The sequence below is a fragment of the Tachypleus tridentatus genome, chromosome 13 (assembly GCF_004210375.1).
Source record: "Tachypleus tridentatus isolate NWPU-2018 chromosome 13, ASM421037v1, whole genome shotgun sequence".
In the NCBI taxonomy this organism is placed as follows: Eukaryota; Metazoa; Arthropoda; class Merostomata; order Xiphosura; family Limulidae; genus Tachypleus; species Tachypleus tridentatus.
In genome coordinates this window covers 29,976,052-29,990,997 of record NC_134837.1, presented here as the reverse complement: position 1 = coordinate 29,990,997, position 14,946 = coordinate 29,976,052, and the positions used below count along the sequence as shown (strand labels likewise).

General features: G+C 31.6%; 2 protein-coding genes across 13 annotated transcripts; one reads left to right on the top strand and one right to left on the bottom strand.

The window, feature by feature from the left end:
* Positions 1-4,838: 4,838 nt before the first annotated feature.
* On the bottom strand, positions 4,839-8,130 carry LOC143236099 (perilipin-2-like). Its single transcript, XM_076474369.1, has 10 exons — positions 7,993-8,130; positions 7,501-7,754; positions 7,124-7,206; positions 6,921-7,010; positions 6,520-6,667; positions 6,151-6,305; positions 5,545-5,664; positions 5,260-5,424; positions 4,984-5,096; positions 4,839-4,890 (listed from the first exon to the last, which is right to left on the bottom strand). The coding sequence occupies exons 2-10, from the start codon at positions 7,643-7,645 to the stop codon at positions 4,839-4,841; spliced, it is 1,071 nt and encodes a 356-aa protein (XP_076330484.1). The 5' UTR covers positions 7,646-7,754; positions 7,993-8,130.
* A 14-nt stretch (positions 8,131-8,144) lies between these two features.
* LOC143240985 (DENN domain-containing protein Crag-like) lies at positions 8,145-14,792 on the top strand. 12 transcript variants are annotated; one of them, XR_013022124.1, is made up of 5 exons: positions 8,592-8,955; positions 9,860-10,046; positions 10,370-10,426; positions 12,022-12,237; positions 14,630-14,792. XR_013022124.1 is itself a non-coding variant. In XM_076484365.1 (5 exons), exons 2-4 carry the CDS (start codon positions 9,888-9,890, stop codon positions 12,200-12,202), a joined length of 339 nt encoding a protein of 112 aa, XP_076340480.1. In that variant the 5' UTR covers positions 8,592-8,955; positions 9,860-9,887; the 3' UTR covers positions 12,203-12,237; positions 14,630-14,792. The 12 variants fall into 12 exon arrangements, 10 of the variants coding, with proteins under 10 accessions (XP_076340472.1, XP_076340480.1, XP_076340481.1 ...); XM_076484365.1 differs by having other exon boundaries at positions 12,080-12,237; XM_076484366.1 differs by lacking the exon at positions 12,022-12,237.
* Positions 14,793-14,946: the final 154 nt, after the last annotated feature.

The window sequence follows — 14,946 nt, the reverse complement described above, 5'->3', positions numbered from 1 at the left end:
CACACCTGTTACAGCTTACATGTTAGTCCAACGTATCAACGTATCAATTGTCAGATTTAACATTAAAGGCTGTCACATACACACTTTAAGAACTGAAACCCAAAGTTATTTGCATCATTTTGAGAGTGCAATCGTTAACAAAGCTGTGGGCCTGATCTAGTATAAAGTTGTGTGTACTACAAAAGTTATTCATTTAATTAGACAGGGGTTTAGAGTTTGTTTGTTCCTGTAACGAAACTTAATGCGTTTATTTCTTCCAATCGCCACCACGTGGTGTAATTTGTACTAAAGTATAAAATAAAAGATTTATCATGAAAATTGTGTAGTGAATTTATGTACGTGAACTACATTTACCTAGGGATTTCAATGATTCAAAGGATTTACTAAATCAGTTTGTGTAAACTGGAGATCTAAAATAACCTAGAATACAAACTATATTTTTTCATGTAATTAGTGATGAAACATTGAAAGTATACAATACATGCAATTTTTTTCCCTTAAGATATGAGGATGAAGCAGCTTGTAGTAATGACAAGAATTTTAATGAATGAAATTTAGTATGTATAAAATTTGTTGTTTAAATGTTACACAGGTTTTTATAGGTTTGTAACGAAATGGGTAATTAATATCATGATTGTTTGTTTATTTTTACTAGTAATGAAAAACTTGTACTCTTTAATTTTCTGCCCTAAAATAATTTTATAGTTTATTTCATAGTTTGTAAAATTCACCTAAACATAACGGAGAGCAGTGTTAAACTTACTTTTTTTATCTTTAAACATTTTATTTCACTTACCAGTGAAATCCTTTTCCAACTAGACTCGAGTAATTAAATATATACGTATAGTTTATTTGCAGTTCTTTTCCAACAATTCATTATGTTCCAAATATAGCAAAGAAATTCATATTTAATTGTTAAATTACAGACTTGAAAATGATGGATTCTGTAGAAACCAGAACATATTTTAAGCACATAAAGACAATCTAAAACTATCATTACACTACAGCATTACATGAGCATTTACCATCTATTTTATTTTTAACCCTGACCAGAAGAATTTATAAAAATCGGTAGGAAACAGTGATAACACTACAACAATGGATCATTTGGTCTTACCCAACTGCCCTTGCATATCCACCTTTGAAGAAAGTACAAATTTAAATCCACCTTCAATTTCAATAAACTGTTGACACCTCGCTTAAAGAGTTTATTGATTTTAGATAATACAACTTAAATGTAGATCGCCTGTCTTTTCCAAATTTTTAACGTTTGTCTTGCCATCTTATTATCTTCAGAATTGGGCACATTTTGAGGCCTTTATTTTGCCTGTTCCTATGATATAAGATTTTGTGACATACCTTACTCTTTCAAAGTAGAAATTTTTGTTTATTCTAAACACATGCAAGTTTTGTATAACATACAGAAAAGAAAAGTTAATTTCATCTTAGTTATCCTTCTTATTAATCGTTTATATATATGTGTGTACATAGAGGATATAGCTGTACCTTGATCATGAAAGGTAAGTGATATATTTCATTGTTAGGATCATATGATATCTTGAAGTTACAATCTCCTTTATGTTTGAATAGGAATTAAGCTATTTGGAGAGTAGCTGTTTGTATAAATCTACAATTATTGATTTAGCTAAATAATGGAAGATTTAAAACAAAAAACAGCAGGGAAAAAATTACACACACACACACACATCAGTTAAAGTTGTGACAGCAGGTAGATATTAATCTAGAACGTGAACTGGAGTGAGATGGTCAGTTTGGAAATAAGTTTTTGAGGACAAGAGCCAACCTGCTCATTTTAAAACTCCACTAAAGACAACTGTTCATTGTCTGTAAGGTAATATATGTGCGTTGTTTTCTATAAATTAAAGTTTACTTACATTTAGTTCTCAGCACAGACTTCAGTTTTAACAGATTTCTATTTTACTTCACAGGTTGGCCTGCCAATCCTCTGCTGTATAGCAAGCCTACTTAATATACTGAGAAGTCAGTTGATCTGATAATAATTATCTTAATCCCTATAATAAACATTTATTCCCTTAAATCACCCTAGTAGCCTGTAGTAAGCCACTATCAGTATAAAGGTTCTGGTTTGACAGGAGTCCATAAATAACAAGGTTTCTTTTTCACATTCATATACCCTAGAACCCAGTTAAAGTAATCTTTTACCCTTACTTGTGATTTTCAAAATGATTGACCAAGAATACATTTGTTTCACCATCCACATAACAATAACATTTTTCTTTCATAAAGAAAACCATAGATTTGTCTTTGGTGAATTTTTGGAGACTATGATATTAAATAACTTTAAAAAGCTTCTTTTATGAACATACAGGATTTTTCCACTACAAAAGTAGGAATAAGTGGCCTACAGTTTCCAGGACAGCCCCTAATATTTCTCTTTAACCCTTAAACAGCAGGAATGTTGTAGGTTGCAGCATCAATTGTTGATGGCTGCTGTTTAAGGGCTAATAGTAGCAATAATGATAGTTATTGGACATCTGTCTGTCAATGAAAGATAGCAAGGTGCTATATGATGTATTACTTCAAGATGCTGAGAAAACATTGACTGCTCCAGTACTTAAGCTACTTTTAAATTTTCAGGGTTTGTATTAAAAAAGGTATTAATATTTACAAAGTAGTTCTAATATTTCCTAAAGAATGCAATTCTTAAATGTCTATTACAAAAGAAGAGGCTAACATACAGCAATCTAGAGGGCAAAATCTAAAGAAATGGAAGTTTATACATTCTTTACATAAATTTACAGTGGGCTGGTACAGGGTAAACTAAAAAAAATTTTGGAGAAGACTGGTGTCAAATCCAAGCTCATGAACTGGTTCATTCCATTAGAACAGTTATGAAAAGTGATCGAGTACTACAGTTTATTATATGGAAAATAATTCATCCTGTGTTTAATATATGCCTTTTCTTTTAAATGGGTTAAACGTTTACTGTAATTTTTTTTCCTCTCCCTTTACTTATGTTAAATTAAAAGACATTTGTAACATGTTGGTAACAAATATTGTGTGTTAACATGTATATCCTTTCTGGCATTGAAAGATGTCATGCTGTATCAGTTGATGTTTTGCATTTTCATACCAAAAACAATAGGCTTCTTTTTGGATATTGCACAGCTGATGTATTTGACTCTAGATACATTACAAATAACAATACGTTTGCCATTATAAACTTCATCTGTATAAAAATTCAGCAATAAATTTTATCTAGGGTACTGTATTGAGTTCTTGTAGTTTGGGGATAGTACATCTATAAATAAATTGTATACCAAAGATATGAAATTTCATAAATTTATTTGATTACCAGGACACTTGTCAGAATTTAACCTTGAAACAAGTGATATACATTATAAATTAAGTGTCTTATACTACAGGAATTTATTAGATTAAGGTATTGCAGTATAATTAAATGAGCTTTGTTAATGTTTGTTTTAGAACAGGTTTTTAGAAGTATGAATGTTCTGTCAGTACTACTACTTACTTTTGTAAAGATTGGAAGTTTTAAAATCACAGGATAGCATTCCTGAGAAGTTCACAGGTTTATGAAAGAACTAGATAGCATTTCATCATCATGAATATGCTGCAGACAGTGCATGATGTAAAACAGACAATGCCACCAAAAAATCATAGGTGGTGGCCATGTGCTAATTATTAATTTATGGACAAAGTGTAACCACTACTGTCTTCCATGGTATCTCATCTTTCAGAGTACATGTTTAATTTATACTTTACTCCTTTATAGTATACAGTTTTCTAGTAACCTAGAATTAGGTTACTATTTTGATATTTGACATTTCCTCCATTGCTAAAAGGAAATTTTAATTGTTATAAATCACTTGAACAAAATTAGGTATGTAGACATTGTGTCTAACAACTTAAGCATGCAACAACATTTTTATAAAAGAGGTAATTATTTTCTCTTAAGTTGAAGACATGTTGATAATGTCTATAATCAGGTACATGCAAGCATTACTTCTGGTGTCACAATGCCTCATGCTGAATGGTTAATATTAAAATATTTATATATTCTATAAAAAAGTTGTTTTTTTTTAGATACTGCCTACTTAGTTTGGAGTGAAGTTATCTATTTATCACCATTCGCTTTTTAAATCCAATGGATTTAATTAAATATGGGTTAAATGCCAGGTTGTAAAATAATTGTTTAATTCTTAGGAGGTTGCAGTTACAAGTTTCTTCCAACCTTTACATTTAGTTTTGTTTGTGGCATTAGAGATATTTAACTTAAAGAAGCTGCTTCTATAGTAGCAGAGATTTACATTTCTATGCCCTACATTGCAGGAGTTTCATACATAAAGCAATTTCATACAAAAATCCAGTCAGTGTAGTTTTGTTAACCGAAAAGTTAGAGAAATTGTTTTTGACGAATGTATTCATTTACAATTAAAACTGGTAACTGGTTTTAATATCAAGATGGGGTAAATGTAACTTAAATTTTCTATTTTAAATGTTAGGAATTCAACAACATTAATTTAAGGGTCCTAAGTAAGATTTATTTTAGAAATTAAGGTATTCCTAGTTTGGTGTAGTTAGTGATTTACAACTGTAGGCATTGACTTAGATGTAGGATGGGAGATAAAGCTAAAACCCCCATTAACTTACAGGTGTCAAAGAGTTGTGTATGCAAGAGTTCTAAGATATTAAAATCAGAAATGCAAATTTTAAAAAAATATGTTTATTAGACAAATTACAGAATAAAGTAATCTTAAATATATATTAAGTATAGAAAATTTAAATTCATCACAACTAAAACATTAAGTCACTTATACAGCTACTTAAAGCCCATTTCATTCCAAATAAGCTGATACACTCGTCTCTCTCTTTTGCTGTTTCAGAAGCCTGAAACAAAAGAATTAAGTTAGTTAATGTTCCCAAAGTTTTTACTGGAAAAGAAACATCTGAATAATATAAAGTTACTTACAATAAACTTACCAGTTTTGTAGGAATGTATGATTAAGTAAATCCAGGATGGTCATTTCAAGGTATAGCACATTTTGTTTCAACTCTGTGATCATTATAGAAGTCATCTCATTGAAATCTTTTGCCTTAAGGAGAAGAAAGTGAGGTGTGTTAGATTAATTATGCAAGTAGAAGCAATATCAATGATTAATAATGAGGGTCCAACTATTTAGCATAGTAGTTGGAAAGACTAAACTTAGTGTTTATATACAAAGTTAAATATATTTAAGTAAGGTTTTAAAAACTTACTTGATGTAGCTGTTCATACACATGTAAAGAATAATTCTGGGCAGATTCAAAGTCATCTTGTAAAGCAGTTGGCAAGAATTGAGATAAGGGAAATAGGCTATTGTATGAGGTCACAAGCTGTCTTGTTAGTTGTCTAGCAAGATAAAGAACTTGTTCACCTATAGTCTAATAAAACAAAATAGAATTAAACTTACTGGATATTGTTTAACTCCAAGTGTATTACAAGTCTCTAGAGTGAGATGACAAGTGATAAACATTAAGTTGTTTAAAATAAGAGAAACTTACAGCAGGTTTAGTATCGGGATCAGTTTCTTTGTTTAACTCTTCCCACAACCAGTAAACATTCTTTTGAAGAGAATCCTTTGTCAAGCTCATAATATTGGACTTTTCTCTGATATATTGCATCTGGGAGAAGTTAAAGTTAAACTTTAATATGCTTGTCACAATATATGTTAGATATTCCACAGTAGGTAGATTTATAAGTTCTGAAGTTAACAACTTCCAAGTAGAGTGTTAAGAGAATATTTAAACACGTTAAAAATATTGCATTAGCACATTTGCATTTCATTTTGTGATATAGTTTAATAATGTGATTAATAGAAAAGTATGGCTGAATACTGAAGGATATTTGGTATAAGTTTAATTAGTATTAAGATAATTTATGTAATTAAATCTACAGAGTTTAGTATTAAACTATGAATTAAGGTAGTATTGATCTAATACTATAAAAATAGATACTATGTTAAATTAGACATTTGTTGGAGAAGTAGGAACTAAGTATATTGAAAGTTCAGGCTGAAAGTGTTTCTAATTGTAGGAAAAATTCTATAGATGAAGTTTTATCATGTTAAATTAAATTCAAGGTCAATTACTGGGTCACATAAAGGATACCAGGGTTACAGTGAAGTTCAATTTAGATACAACTTCCCAAATTTGTATCTGGACATTTTGAAGTTTCGATACAGCATTAAGGTAGAAGCGTCCTGTGATTTTACTGTAGAGACCACTAATTCTTTCAACAGAAATATCTTTCTGATCAACATTCTCTACAGAAATTGCAAGATCAAAAAACATGAAAAAGACAAAGTTATTAATTATATTAACAGTTGTAAAAACGTTAGTCTGAAGTATTTACAATATATTTGTACAAATTCACTGGATCAGTTAAGTTGTATGGAACTAAAGTTAAAAAAGATGAAAATTCAAAGTTACAGAAGGTACACAAAAAGGTAGTTTTAGATGCAAATAGAAATTACTTACCTTCATTTTCAGTAGGGGGAAGGTAATAGTCTACCTGTTGTTCAGCTACTTTTAAAGCTTTATCCAATACATTAGATACAATTTTCCAGTAAAGTGTGAGTGAAAGGTCAAGTGTCTTTAGACAAGCATAGTCCTTTATTTGTTGAATCTAATTTTGAAATGAAGATTTAGTTAAGAGGAATGTTTATAAGATTTTACAACAAGTTAAAAGAAGTACACATTAGATTTAATAATTTAACAATGCAAACAGCCAGCAAGAACACATTGAATATTCGGTTTATCACACTATGGAAACAAATAAATAGGAGAGCAAAATATATTTTAGGTGTAATGCAAATATACCTCTTCAATCCAAACTCGTTTATTATAAAAGATGAATATTTATTAAATTTAAAACTAACCTTCTCACTTCCATAAGTTTTAAGTTCATTGTAATGGTCAAAACTCTTCTGTACGGTGGAGTTGTACAGTTCTGTAGCATCTTTTAATATCTGGAAAGAGCACGATTAGAGTTCCTTGAAGACAATTGTTTAAATAAATAAAAAAAAATCTTCCAAAATTTAAAATGATTAAGTAATAGGAGGACAAGATTCCAAACACTAACCTCCTCAGGTGGTTTGGCAATAAGTGGTGCCTTTTCTTCCAAGATATTTAAGCCACAACAGGCTAAGTTATCAGCCAGTTGAACTGTAAAAGAAGCCAGATTGAAGTATAACTTAACTGCCAAACCAAAACACGAGTAGTTTTAGTTAGAAAATGTAGTTGAAATTGTACGTGTAGAAATAAAGTTTAGTAGGAACAAAGTTTAGGCTTCATTTTTAAGTAGATAAAGCTTTAAATAACAAAATAAAATCAGTTTAAAGTACACTAGAAATTAACAAGTTTCTTGCAACACGTATTGTAGCAAGCTAAGTTGCTGCTAATAATCATTAAACTAGCACGTTTTGCAGAGTATTCGCCGAAGTAAAGACTGGTACTTACTCTGCCCAGAAAGAGTCAGTAAGAGTGGATGTGCGTGTCCAGCAACAACATCACGAGTCTTTTCAGCTATGGATAAAGTACGGGCTGCTAAGACATTAGATGTTTTAATGCGGTCGTAAGCGGCTGCAGTATACTGAGTAGTCATATTTACAAGGGGCAGCAAAGAAACTCTTTTTAAGAAAGTCGCTTTTTAATTCTTGTTCATCGAGAGTCTTTTCAGATACTTGCTGCTGCTTTTGATCCATGTTGATGTACTACGAATAGAGACAATACAATAATTATAGAAAGTTCTATAGGGAAAAAAGATTAGGGTTAACCACAGTAAAAAAAAAAAAAAAAAGGTACAATTATACACTTCAATATATAAGAACAATAAATCAAAACTCGGAAAGTAACGTATATCATACGTCATTATTTACATTAATGGTTAAACATAATAACATCATTCTAACTATCAGCATTAAACAACTTCAAAAATAATTAATATCCTACATTAATCTCTAGTAAATAAATTTGACCCTTTCGCAACTACTACCCGAACCAAACAATTACACCTAACTTAAAAAACCCACTTGAACACAGCCTTTTATCTAATACGATATTTTGCTATTATCCAATGACAACGCTGAAGACAAATTTCAAGCAAATTGACGCATTGCGAAATTGAGTAGGTCATGTGGCTTTGTGATATTCATATGATTCATTCTCAAGTAAACGACATCTGCCGGTCAAAGAAAGAAAGTGGTCAGCTGTCAGTCAGTTACCTCTTTCTTTCTTTGAGAACCTGACGATGATGGAAGAAGATCGAAATGTTGTTCGCTCCTCTACATTAGAAACATTTTCGCAAAACAAACCAGCCGTTTTGACATATATATTCATCTCTACAAGTGGGTTTTCTCGTCATCATTGATAAGTAGTGGTCTGTTTAGGTTTCTTGACGTAATGAAAATATATTGTAACACGGACATATGATGACATGAAATCTGTTTGACAAAGTTTGAGTCATGGTTTGGTGTTCATAACAGACTTGATAGTTTGATGGAACTTGTACATTTTATTATACATTTATTCCCAGTTGGTAGTAAGTGATACAATTCCTCCAAAATATCTAACATTTACAACATTAGAAGTAATGCTGTGATCCGTTTCCAAAGGAATTGAGGACAAACGAGTGGTTGGTTATTTTGTGGTGGCAGGCTTGCCAGACAACTCCCAACCTCTGGAAGAATTCACCCATGATGGAATTACTCCTAAAACTTCTCATACTCTGACTTCTATCATAGACATCACAGTTATCATCCATAGTCAAGAAGAAATAGTGCCTCAAGGCTATACTTGCATTGAGAAAACTCCTTTGGGTTTTCCTGCAGATCTTAACCATGGTAGCTTACGAAGCCCCAGCATTTACTTGTGTTATCACAGAGGGAGAGATAAACCTCCATTGGTGGACATTGGGTGAGTAATGAGTTTTGTGACGATTCTTGAAACTACTATATTCAGTTAGTAAATATAGTTTTTAACTATACATATAAGTAGTCAACAGACAAATGTTGATTAATTTTAAACAGACTATTCAGAGAAATCTTAACAAATTGCAAGCTTACTTACATATTTCAAAAACCTAAAACATTATAAATAAACATAACTTGTCTAATTGATTTTACTCCAAGTAGTTTTCAAATAACACTGTATGTTATTTCAATGATGTTAGTAGGACTAAGCGTACTGCTATGCAGTTAGTTGAAGTTGAAAAATTTAACTGCTCCATACAATTTTGATATTATTTCCAGAAACCACTAATTAAGACTTGTGCATATTACTCTCTACAGTTTTCGTATTCTTATTAAAGAAAGCATGGGTTATTTTACAGGGAATATTTCAGATTTATTATTAATTTTATTTTCTCTTCAACAAAGAAGCATGAGAGGTGACCTTAGTTAAGTTTATCAGGTCTTGTGCAATATTCATAAGATAATAGGATGGGAGGACAGAATTTAAGATTTTAGAAAGACAGACTAGACTCCAGTTTTCTAATTTGTCAGTGATTTCCTGAAAAATGAAGGTGATTTTTAAATTTGTATCTTTTTTTAAAGGAAAGTGTACAAGGAAAGCCTTGAATAACCAAATGATCCAATCTTGACTTTATGTTATGTTTGTTTCAGAGTAGTTTAAGAATATGGATTAACAAAACATGACACACAGTGTGACAAAGGTTGATGCTTTAGAAACATCTGAACTTAAAGGAATCAAATGGTACTCATTTGTTTAGACCACTCTTTACCTAAAAGTTTTATATTGTCACTTTAACCAGATAAAAGGATGTTATTTGTTGTATTATAATTGTTTTACATTCCACCAGAATACTCTATAAAACCTAAGAGCGAGTGATGGCAGACAGTCAAGTAGTCCACACTACTGCACATGGTCGATCTGCTAATGTAAACAATAGTGGGTCCCGAACATTTCTTACTTGTAGACGAGCATCTCTTACTGGTCCATGTAACCAACTGGTTGTGACAGATATCTGTGTTATTCTGTCCAGTAAGGTAGTGTATTCATTCAACCTAAGATTCTAAGTTTGGCCTTGAATGTGCAATGACCAAAGTTGTAATAATGTGTTTAGTTTTTTACCTGAAAATAAGTAATTTACACAGATGACTTCTCGTGTGGCAAGAAAGCAATCAGTTAAGATGGTTTAATTTTACTTATGGTTCTTAAGTGTATAAAGATGTAAATGTAGAGGCATAATATGTAGATAAATGTATTTTAACTTTCATCAGTATGTAAAAAAGAATGAGGTATACAAGTATTATTTATTATTTTGATTTTTATGTAATTCATTTAAAAGATGATTTTAAATATATTTTAGGGAGAAACACGACCTCATGCATTCTGTGTAATCAATAAAATGTTGAACAAAGGAATGGTAAGAAGTTTTTATTTTATATTAATACTGCAAATATGTTTATTTAACTTACTGGTTATGTAGAGAAACAGTAGAGAACCACTTGAGTAAGTTACTGCAGTACTTCTGAGGTTATTTATTGGTTGTGTTTAAATTGTTATTATATAAAGAAATCTTCAGTTTTAATTAGCTGTGTAAAGAGCTTTTGAGTTGCATTAGTTGATAGTCTCTAGGTAATGTATTATTGTTTAGTGTGTTCATATTTAAAATGTACTGTGTAGGCTTGGGTGGTAGGACTTTGACTTATATTCTGTGGGTCATTGATTCAAATTCTATGACTGAAAATGGCCACCATGTTAGTAATTAGTATGTTATAATGTGATAATCAATAACACTTTTCATTGGTACAAAGTTACCTAAGGTTTGAGAAGCTATCTTCCCTCTGGTTTGTCATTTCTAACTAAGAGTAGCTTTGTGTGAAGTTGAACAAATGAAACAATATATAGTATACTTAAGAAACAAACCTTCATATATTTCTTTGTTAATCTTCTGTTATGGTTGTTTTTTAAACATATAGAAATTTTTAATTGTAAGAAGCTTTAATAAAGGAAATATAAAAGTAGTAACAGACACACTAAAATTGGCAATAACAAATAATCAAAAATGTTTTAGAAGTAAAGTATAAAACAAAATTCTGTCTTAATATTAACAAACACAACTGTTTTCAAGACACTGCAGATGAACATTAGACTAATATTACAGGATGTCACACTAATATTAAGGTACAGGTACTGAATTCTCCTAATTTGTGTTCAGACATTTAAAAATAATGTATTCACAGGCATATGACCAGGGTTTGCGGTGACTTGTATAGTGTGTAATTTTACCAAGTACTTTAACAAATGTTTGTTCTGAAATAAAGCAGAATTTATCTCGATCTATAGGTACACTACAAAGACGTAATTTCCAAAATTGTAAGTAAATAAAGTCTTCCCAGTATGACAACTGTACACTTACGTGCATACACTGTTAAAATCCAGGTAATTCTTGTGGAGGACAGGCCAAAGATGGCCTTGTTTATAGCTTTGTAATAAATTAAACAATCAAGGTTGTAAATAAATACTTCAACTGTAAATTTCTATTGATTTTGTAAACTTACTTATTTTTCCTTAGGGTAACTAATCCTTAATTTTATTTTTATATAAAATAATTGTTCTTTTATTCATCAAGCTTCATTTAAAATAATGTTTTTGAAGTGTAGTAGGCGATTTAGGCTTAGGGCTAAAATCTCAAATAATTAGAGAATTAGTTAGTTTGAGAACAGAAGATGAGTGTTTTTCTTATATTCTTATTTGTTTTTCTCTTTGTTTAGCATGATTTTGTTTTTCTAAAACAACATTAAAACAAACAAACAAAAAACTTAAATGCTAAAGTTATCTAATATAAAGTTGGGCCACATACCTATTCTGTAATAACATTCAAATATACTTGTTAAAAGCTAAAATTTTCTCTCATGTTTAACAGGCTCATTTGTATAATTTACTTGTAGAAACTTCAATGTTTTGTGTCTACTTTCATCATGGTGATTTACTTGTTGTTTCTAAAGGTTGAATCAGGTCTACCTCTGTTATAAAAAGTCAATGAACAGACCAGATATTTTGTGTTTTAAACCAGGTAGGAGAAATAACTTTTGTGTTCCCTACATTTTTTGCTGTATGGGTAAAAAAGCTCAGCAGTAAATTTGTAACATCTGGTGTGATGGGGATTCAAACCTACGACCCTCAGATTATGAGATGAGTGCCTTAATCATCTGGCCATGGTGGGCCCATGAAGTATGTTGAATGCAGCACTGTTTAAAATTAAATGTTTGTGATGTGAAAATACTAAGTCTGTAATTTCATAAAAATTATGGATTATAATTACTTATATTATTAAGGTAGAATGTCAAAAAAGAAACGTGTATCTTTTTTTAATTTTGCTGAGATATGGTTTATGTACTGAATCAAACACAGTGACCCTGTTCACCTCTTTCCATTTTTTGAAATGATTCATTATATACTCTTACTACAGTGATAACCTTGTTATATCTATCAGTTACTTTTATATCCTACGAATAAACTTATTATATCAGGTTGTCCATAAATAAATGTTGTTTTGGAATTGCGTAGTTTGGAAAAGTATAAACCATCGTTGTGAAACATGCTTTAATCAAATTAACAGCTATTTGCCTCAACACACTTTTGCCAACGTGTAACGATGTTGTTTATGTCCCTGCTGCACAATTCAGAGTTTCTATGGTCAATGAACTCCTGAAAGTTTCTTTTGCAGGAGCTTGGTTTTGAAAACATTTATTGTTCAAAAAGTTGTCTTGAGAAAATGAAATTATGTAGGGGAAAGGTCTTGGGAATAAGGTGGATGAGGCAGAACCTCCAGGGATCGAAATTTTCTATTTAAAGCCGGACATGTCCATTAAAAAAATCAAGTTTAACTGACACTTTCCCATCTATCACCGGACAACGTGACCAGTGTTCATATTCCTAACATATCGGACACAAATACATCGTCCCGTCAAAATAAAGCGAGGCAAAAGCTGTGTATGCACAGCCCATATATTTTGCTTAAAAGTATATTCTATAATGAGTGGAAAATAACTTGCAATATTTAAGATTTAATTTAAGACAACAAAATAAAGCAAATTTAAAAAAACGGTTGTAGAACGCTCACAAAATACGCATTTTAGGTCGCCTTATTCTATAATGAGTGGAAAATAACTTGCAAAATTTAAGATTTAATTTAAGACAAAAAAAAAGCAAATTTAAAAAAACGGTCGTGAACGCTCACAAAATACGTATTTTAGGTCGCCTTATTCTATAATGAGTGGAAAATAACTTGCAAAATTTAAGATTTAATTTAAGAGCAAAAAAAAAAGCAAATTTTAAGAAACGGTCGTGAACGCTCACAAAATACGCTTTTTACGTCGCCTTATCCGTGCCGTCCCGGATAGTCATGTGACTGCCAATCATTGACGACGATCTGACAATGGCATCTGATAGTAAAAAAAATAGGAAAGTCTCACGATCTATTTCACTTTGGCTTCATGAGCAAGACTAATGAATCAAAAGACAATACTACGGAACCCCTGAGTGAAAGCCCAAGCTTGTTGACCCAAGCCCAAGTGTTAAAGCAAAAACTGTTACTGCTAGTATTGGCGCTAAGCCTACTCGTCGTTTCCAGGATGAATGGAATAGAGGCCGACCATGGCTGGAGTATAATAACACTACCAGACTGATGTTTTGCTCAATTTGTCAGGAATATGACCAAAGTAGTGGAAAGCAGAAGAACACCTTCATAACAGGATCTTCCAACCTGAGATCAAGTGATGTTAAGGAGCATGAAAACAGTCACGCCCACAGTCTAAGTTGTCAAGCTAAGACAGCTAAAGAAACACCTGATTTAACTCCTACAATGAAAGAATTGAGTATACTTAACCAGACTGAGAAAGATCATTTGCTTGTGCTGTTCAGGACTGCCCTTTACATGGCTTTGAATGTCAAACCATTCAGCGATTTTCAAGAGCTTCTGTTGCTGCAGGAGCACAACTTTTGTATGAACTTAGCAGAACATTATGCCAATGACAAACAAGCAGTTATCTTTACGAAATATATTGCAGAAACAATTAGAATTAATGTCAGATCTCGTCTGCACACCTCATTATTCTATGGCATTATGACTGACGGCTCAACAGACGTTGCCAACATTGAGCAGTAGATAGTCTATGTAAGATACTTGGACAGTGACTGTTACCCAGTAACCCACTTCCTGTGTTTGCAGTCAGTTGAGAAGGCTGATTCTGAACACTTGCTACAGGCACTTAGTTCAGATAAAGGTTTCTTAATTACCTGGGATGAGAATTTTCTGAATTTATTTTGAATCCCTAATTAAGAAAAATTAAAATGGACAATATTTCATGTACAATTGTGTTTTAATTCAGGATTACATAGTCATTCCATTATTAATATACATCGGTGAAAACTCAAGCATTTTTCAATTGATTTAAACCAAGAAGAACCATGTATTTACCACTGACAGAATTGGAACTTAATCTAGCACAACTAGCATAACAGATAATGGAGCAATTGGATTTTCCAAAGTACAAATTTAGATTTATATACATATATATACAGAAAGTAATTAATATTGAGTACTAATATTTTGTATTTGCAGCATTATCCATATATGGCAAGTTTCCCGACTGGCCTGATTCAATTGTATGTCTGACAGCTGATGGGGCAGCTGTCAATTTGGGCACAAATAAAGGACTTGTCAAGAGATTGAAGGTGCAAAAACCTTATTTGATAGGGATCCACTGTGTTAGTCACAGATTGGAACTTGCAAGAAGAAGACCATCAAGGACATCTCTTACCTTGATGGTATCCAAACCTTTTTAGAAAAACCTATGGAAGTTTTATGACAATTTGCTACAGAACTGGGCTGGCCTCAAAGAAGCTAGTAAAGGCAAATAAAAGGGACAGGAACCTGCT

Excerpts from the sequence above, each read along its gene's own strand:
- LOC143236099 (XM_076474369.1), bottom strand. The coding sequence starts at position 7,645 with ATGACTACTCAGTATACTGCAGCCGCTTACGACCGCATTAAAACATCT. Across the intron at positions 6,668-6,920 it reads AAACTTATGGAAGTGAGAAG|ATTCAACAAATAAAGGACTA; the intron begins GTTAGTTTTAAA and ends TTTCAAAATTAG. Across the intron at positions 5,097-5,259 it reads TGTATGAACAGCTACATCAA|GCAAAAGATTTCAATGAGAT; the intron begins GTAAGTTTTTAA and ends CTTCTCCTTAAG.
- LOC143240985 (XM_076484357.1), top strand. The coding sequence starts at position 13,694 with ATGTTTTGCTCAATTTGTCAGGAATATGACCAAAGTAGTGGAAAGCAG.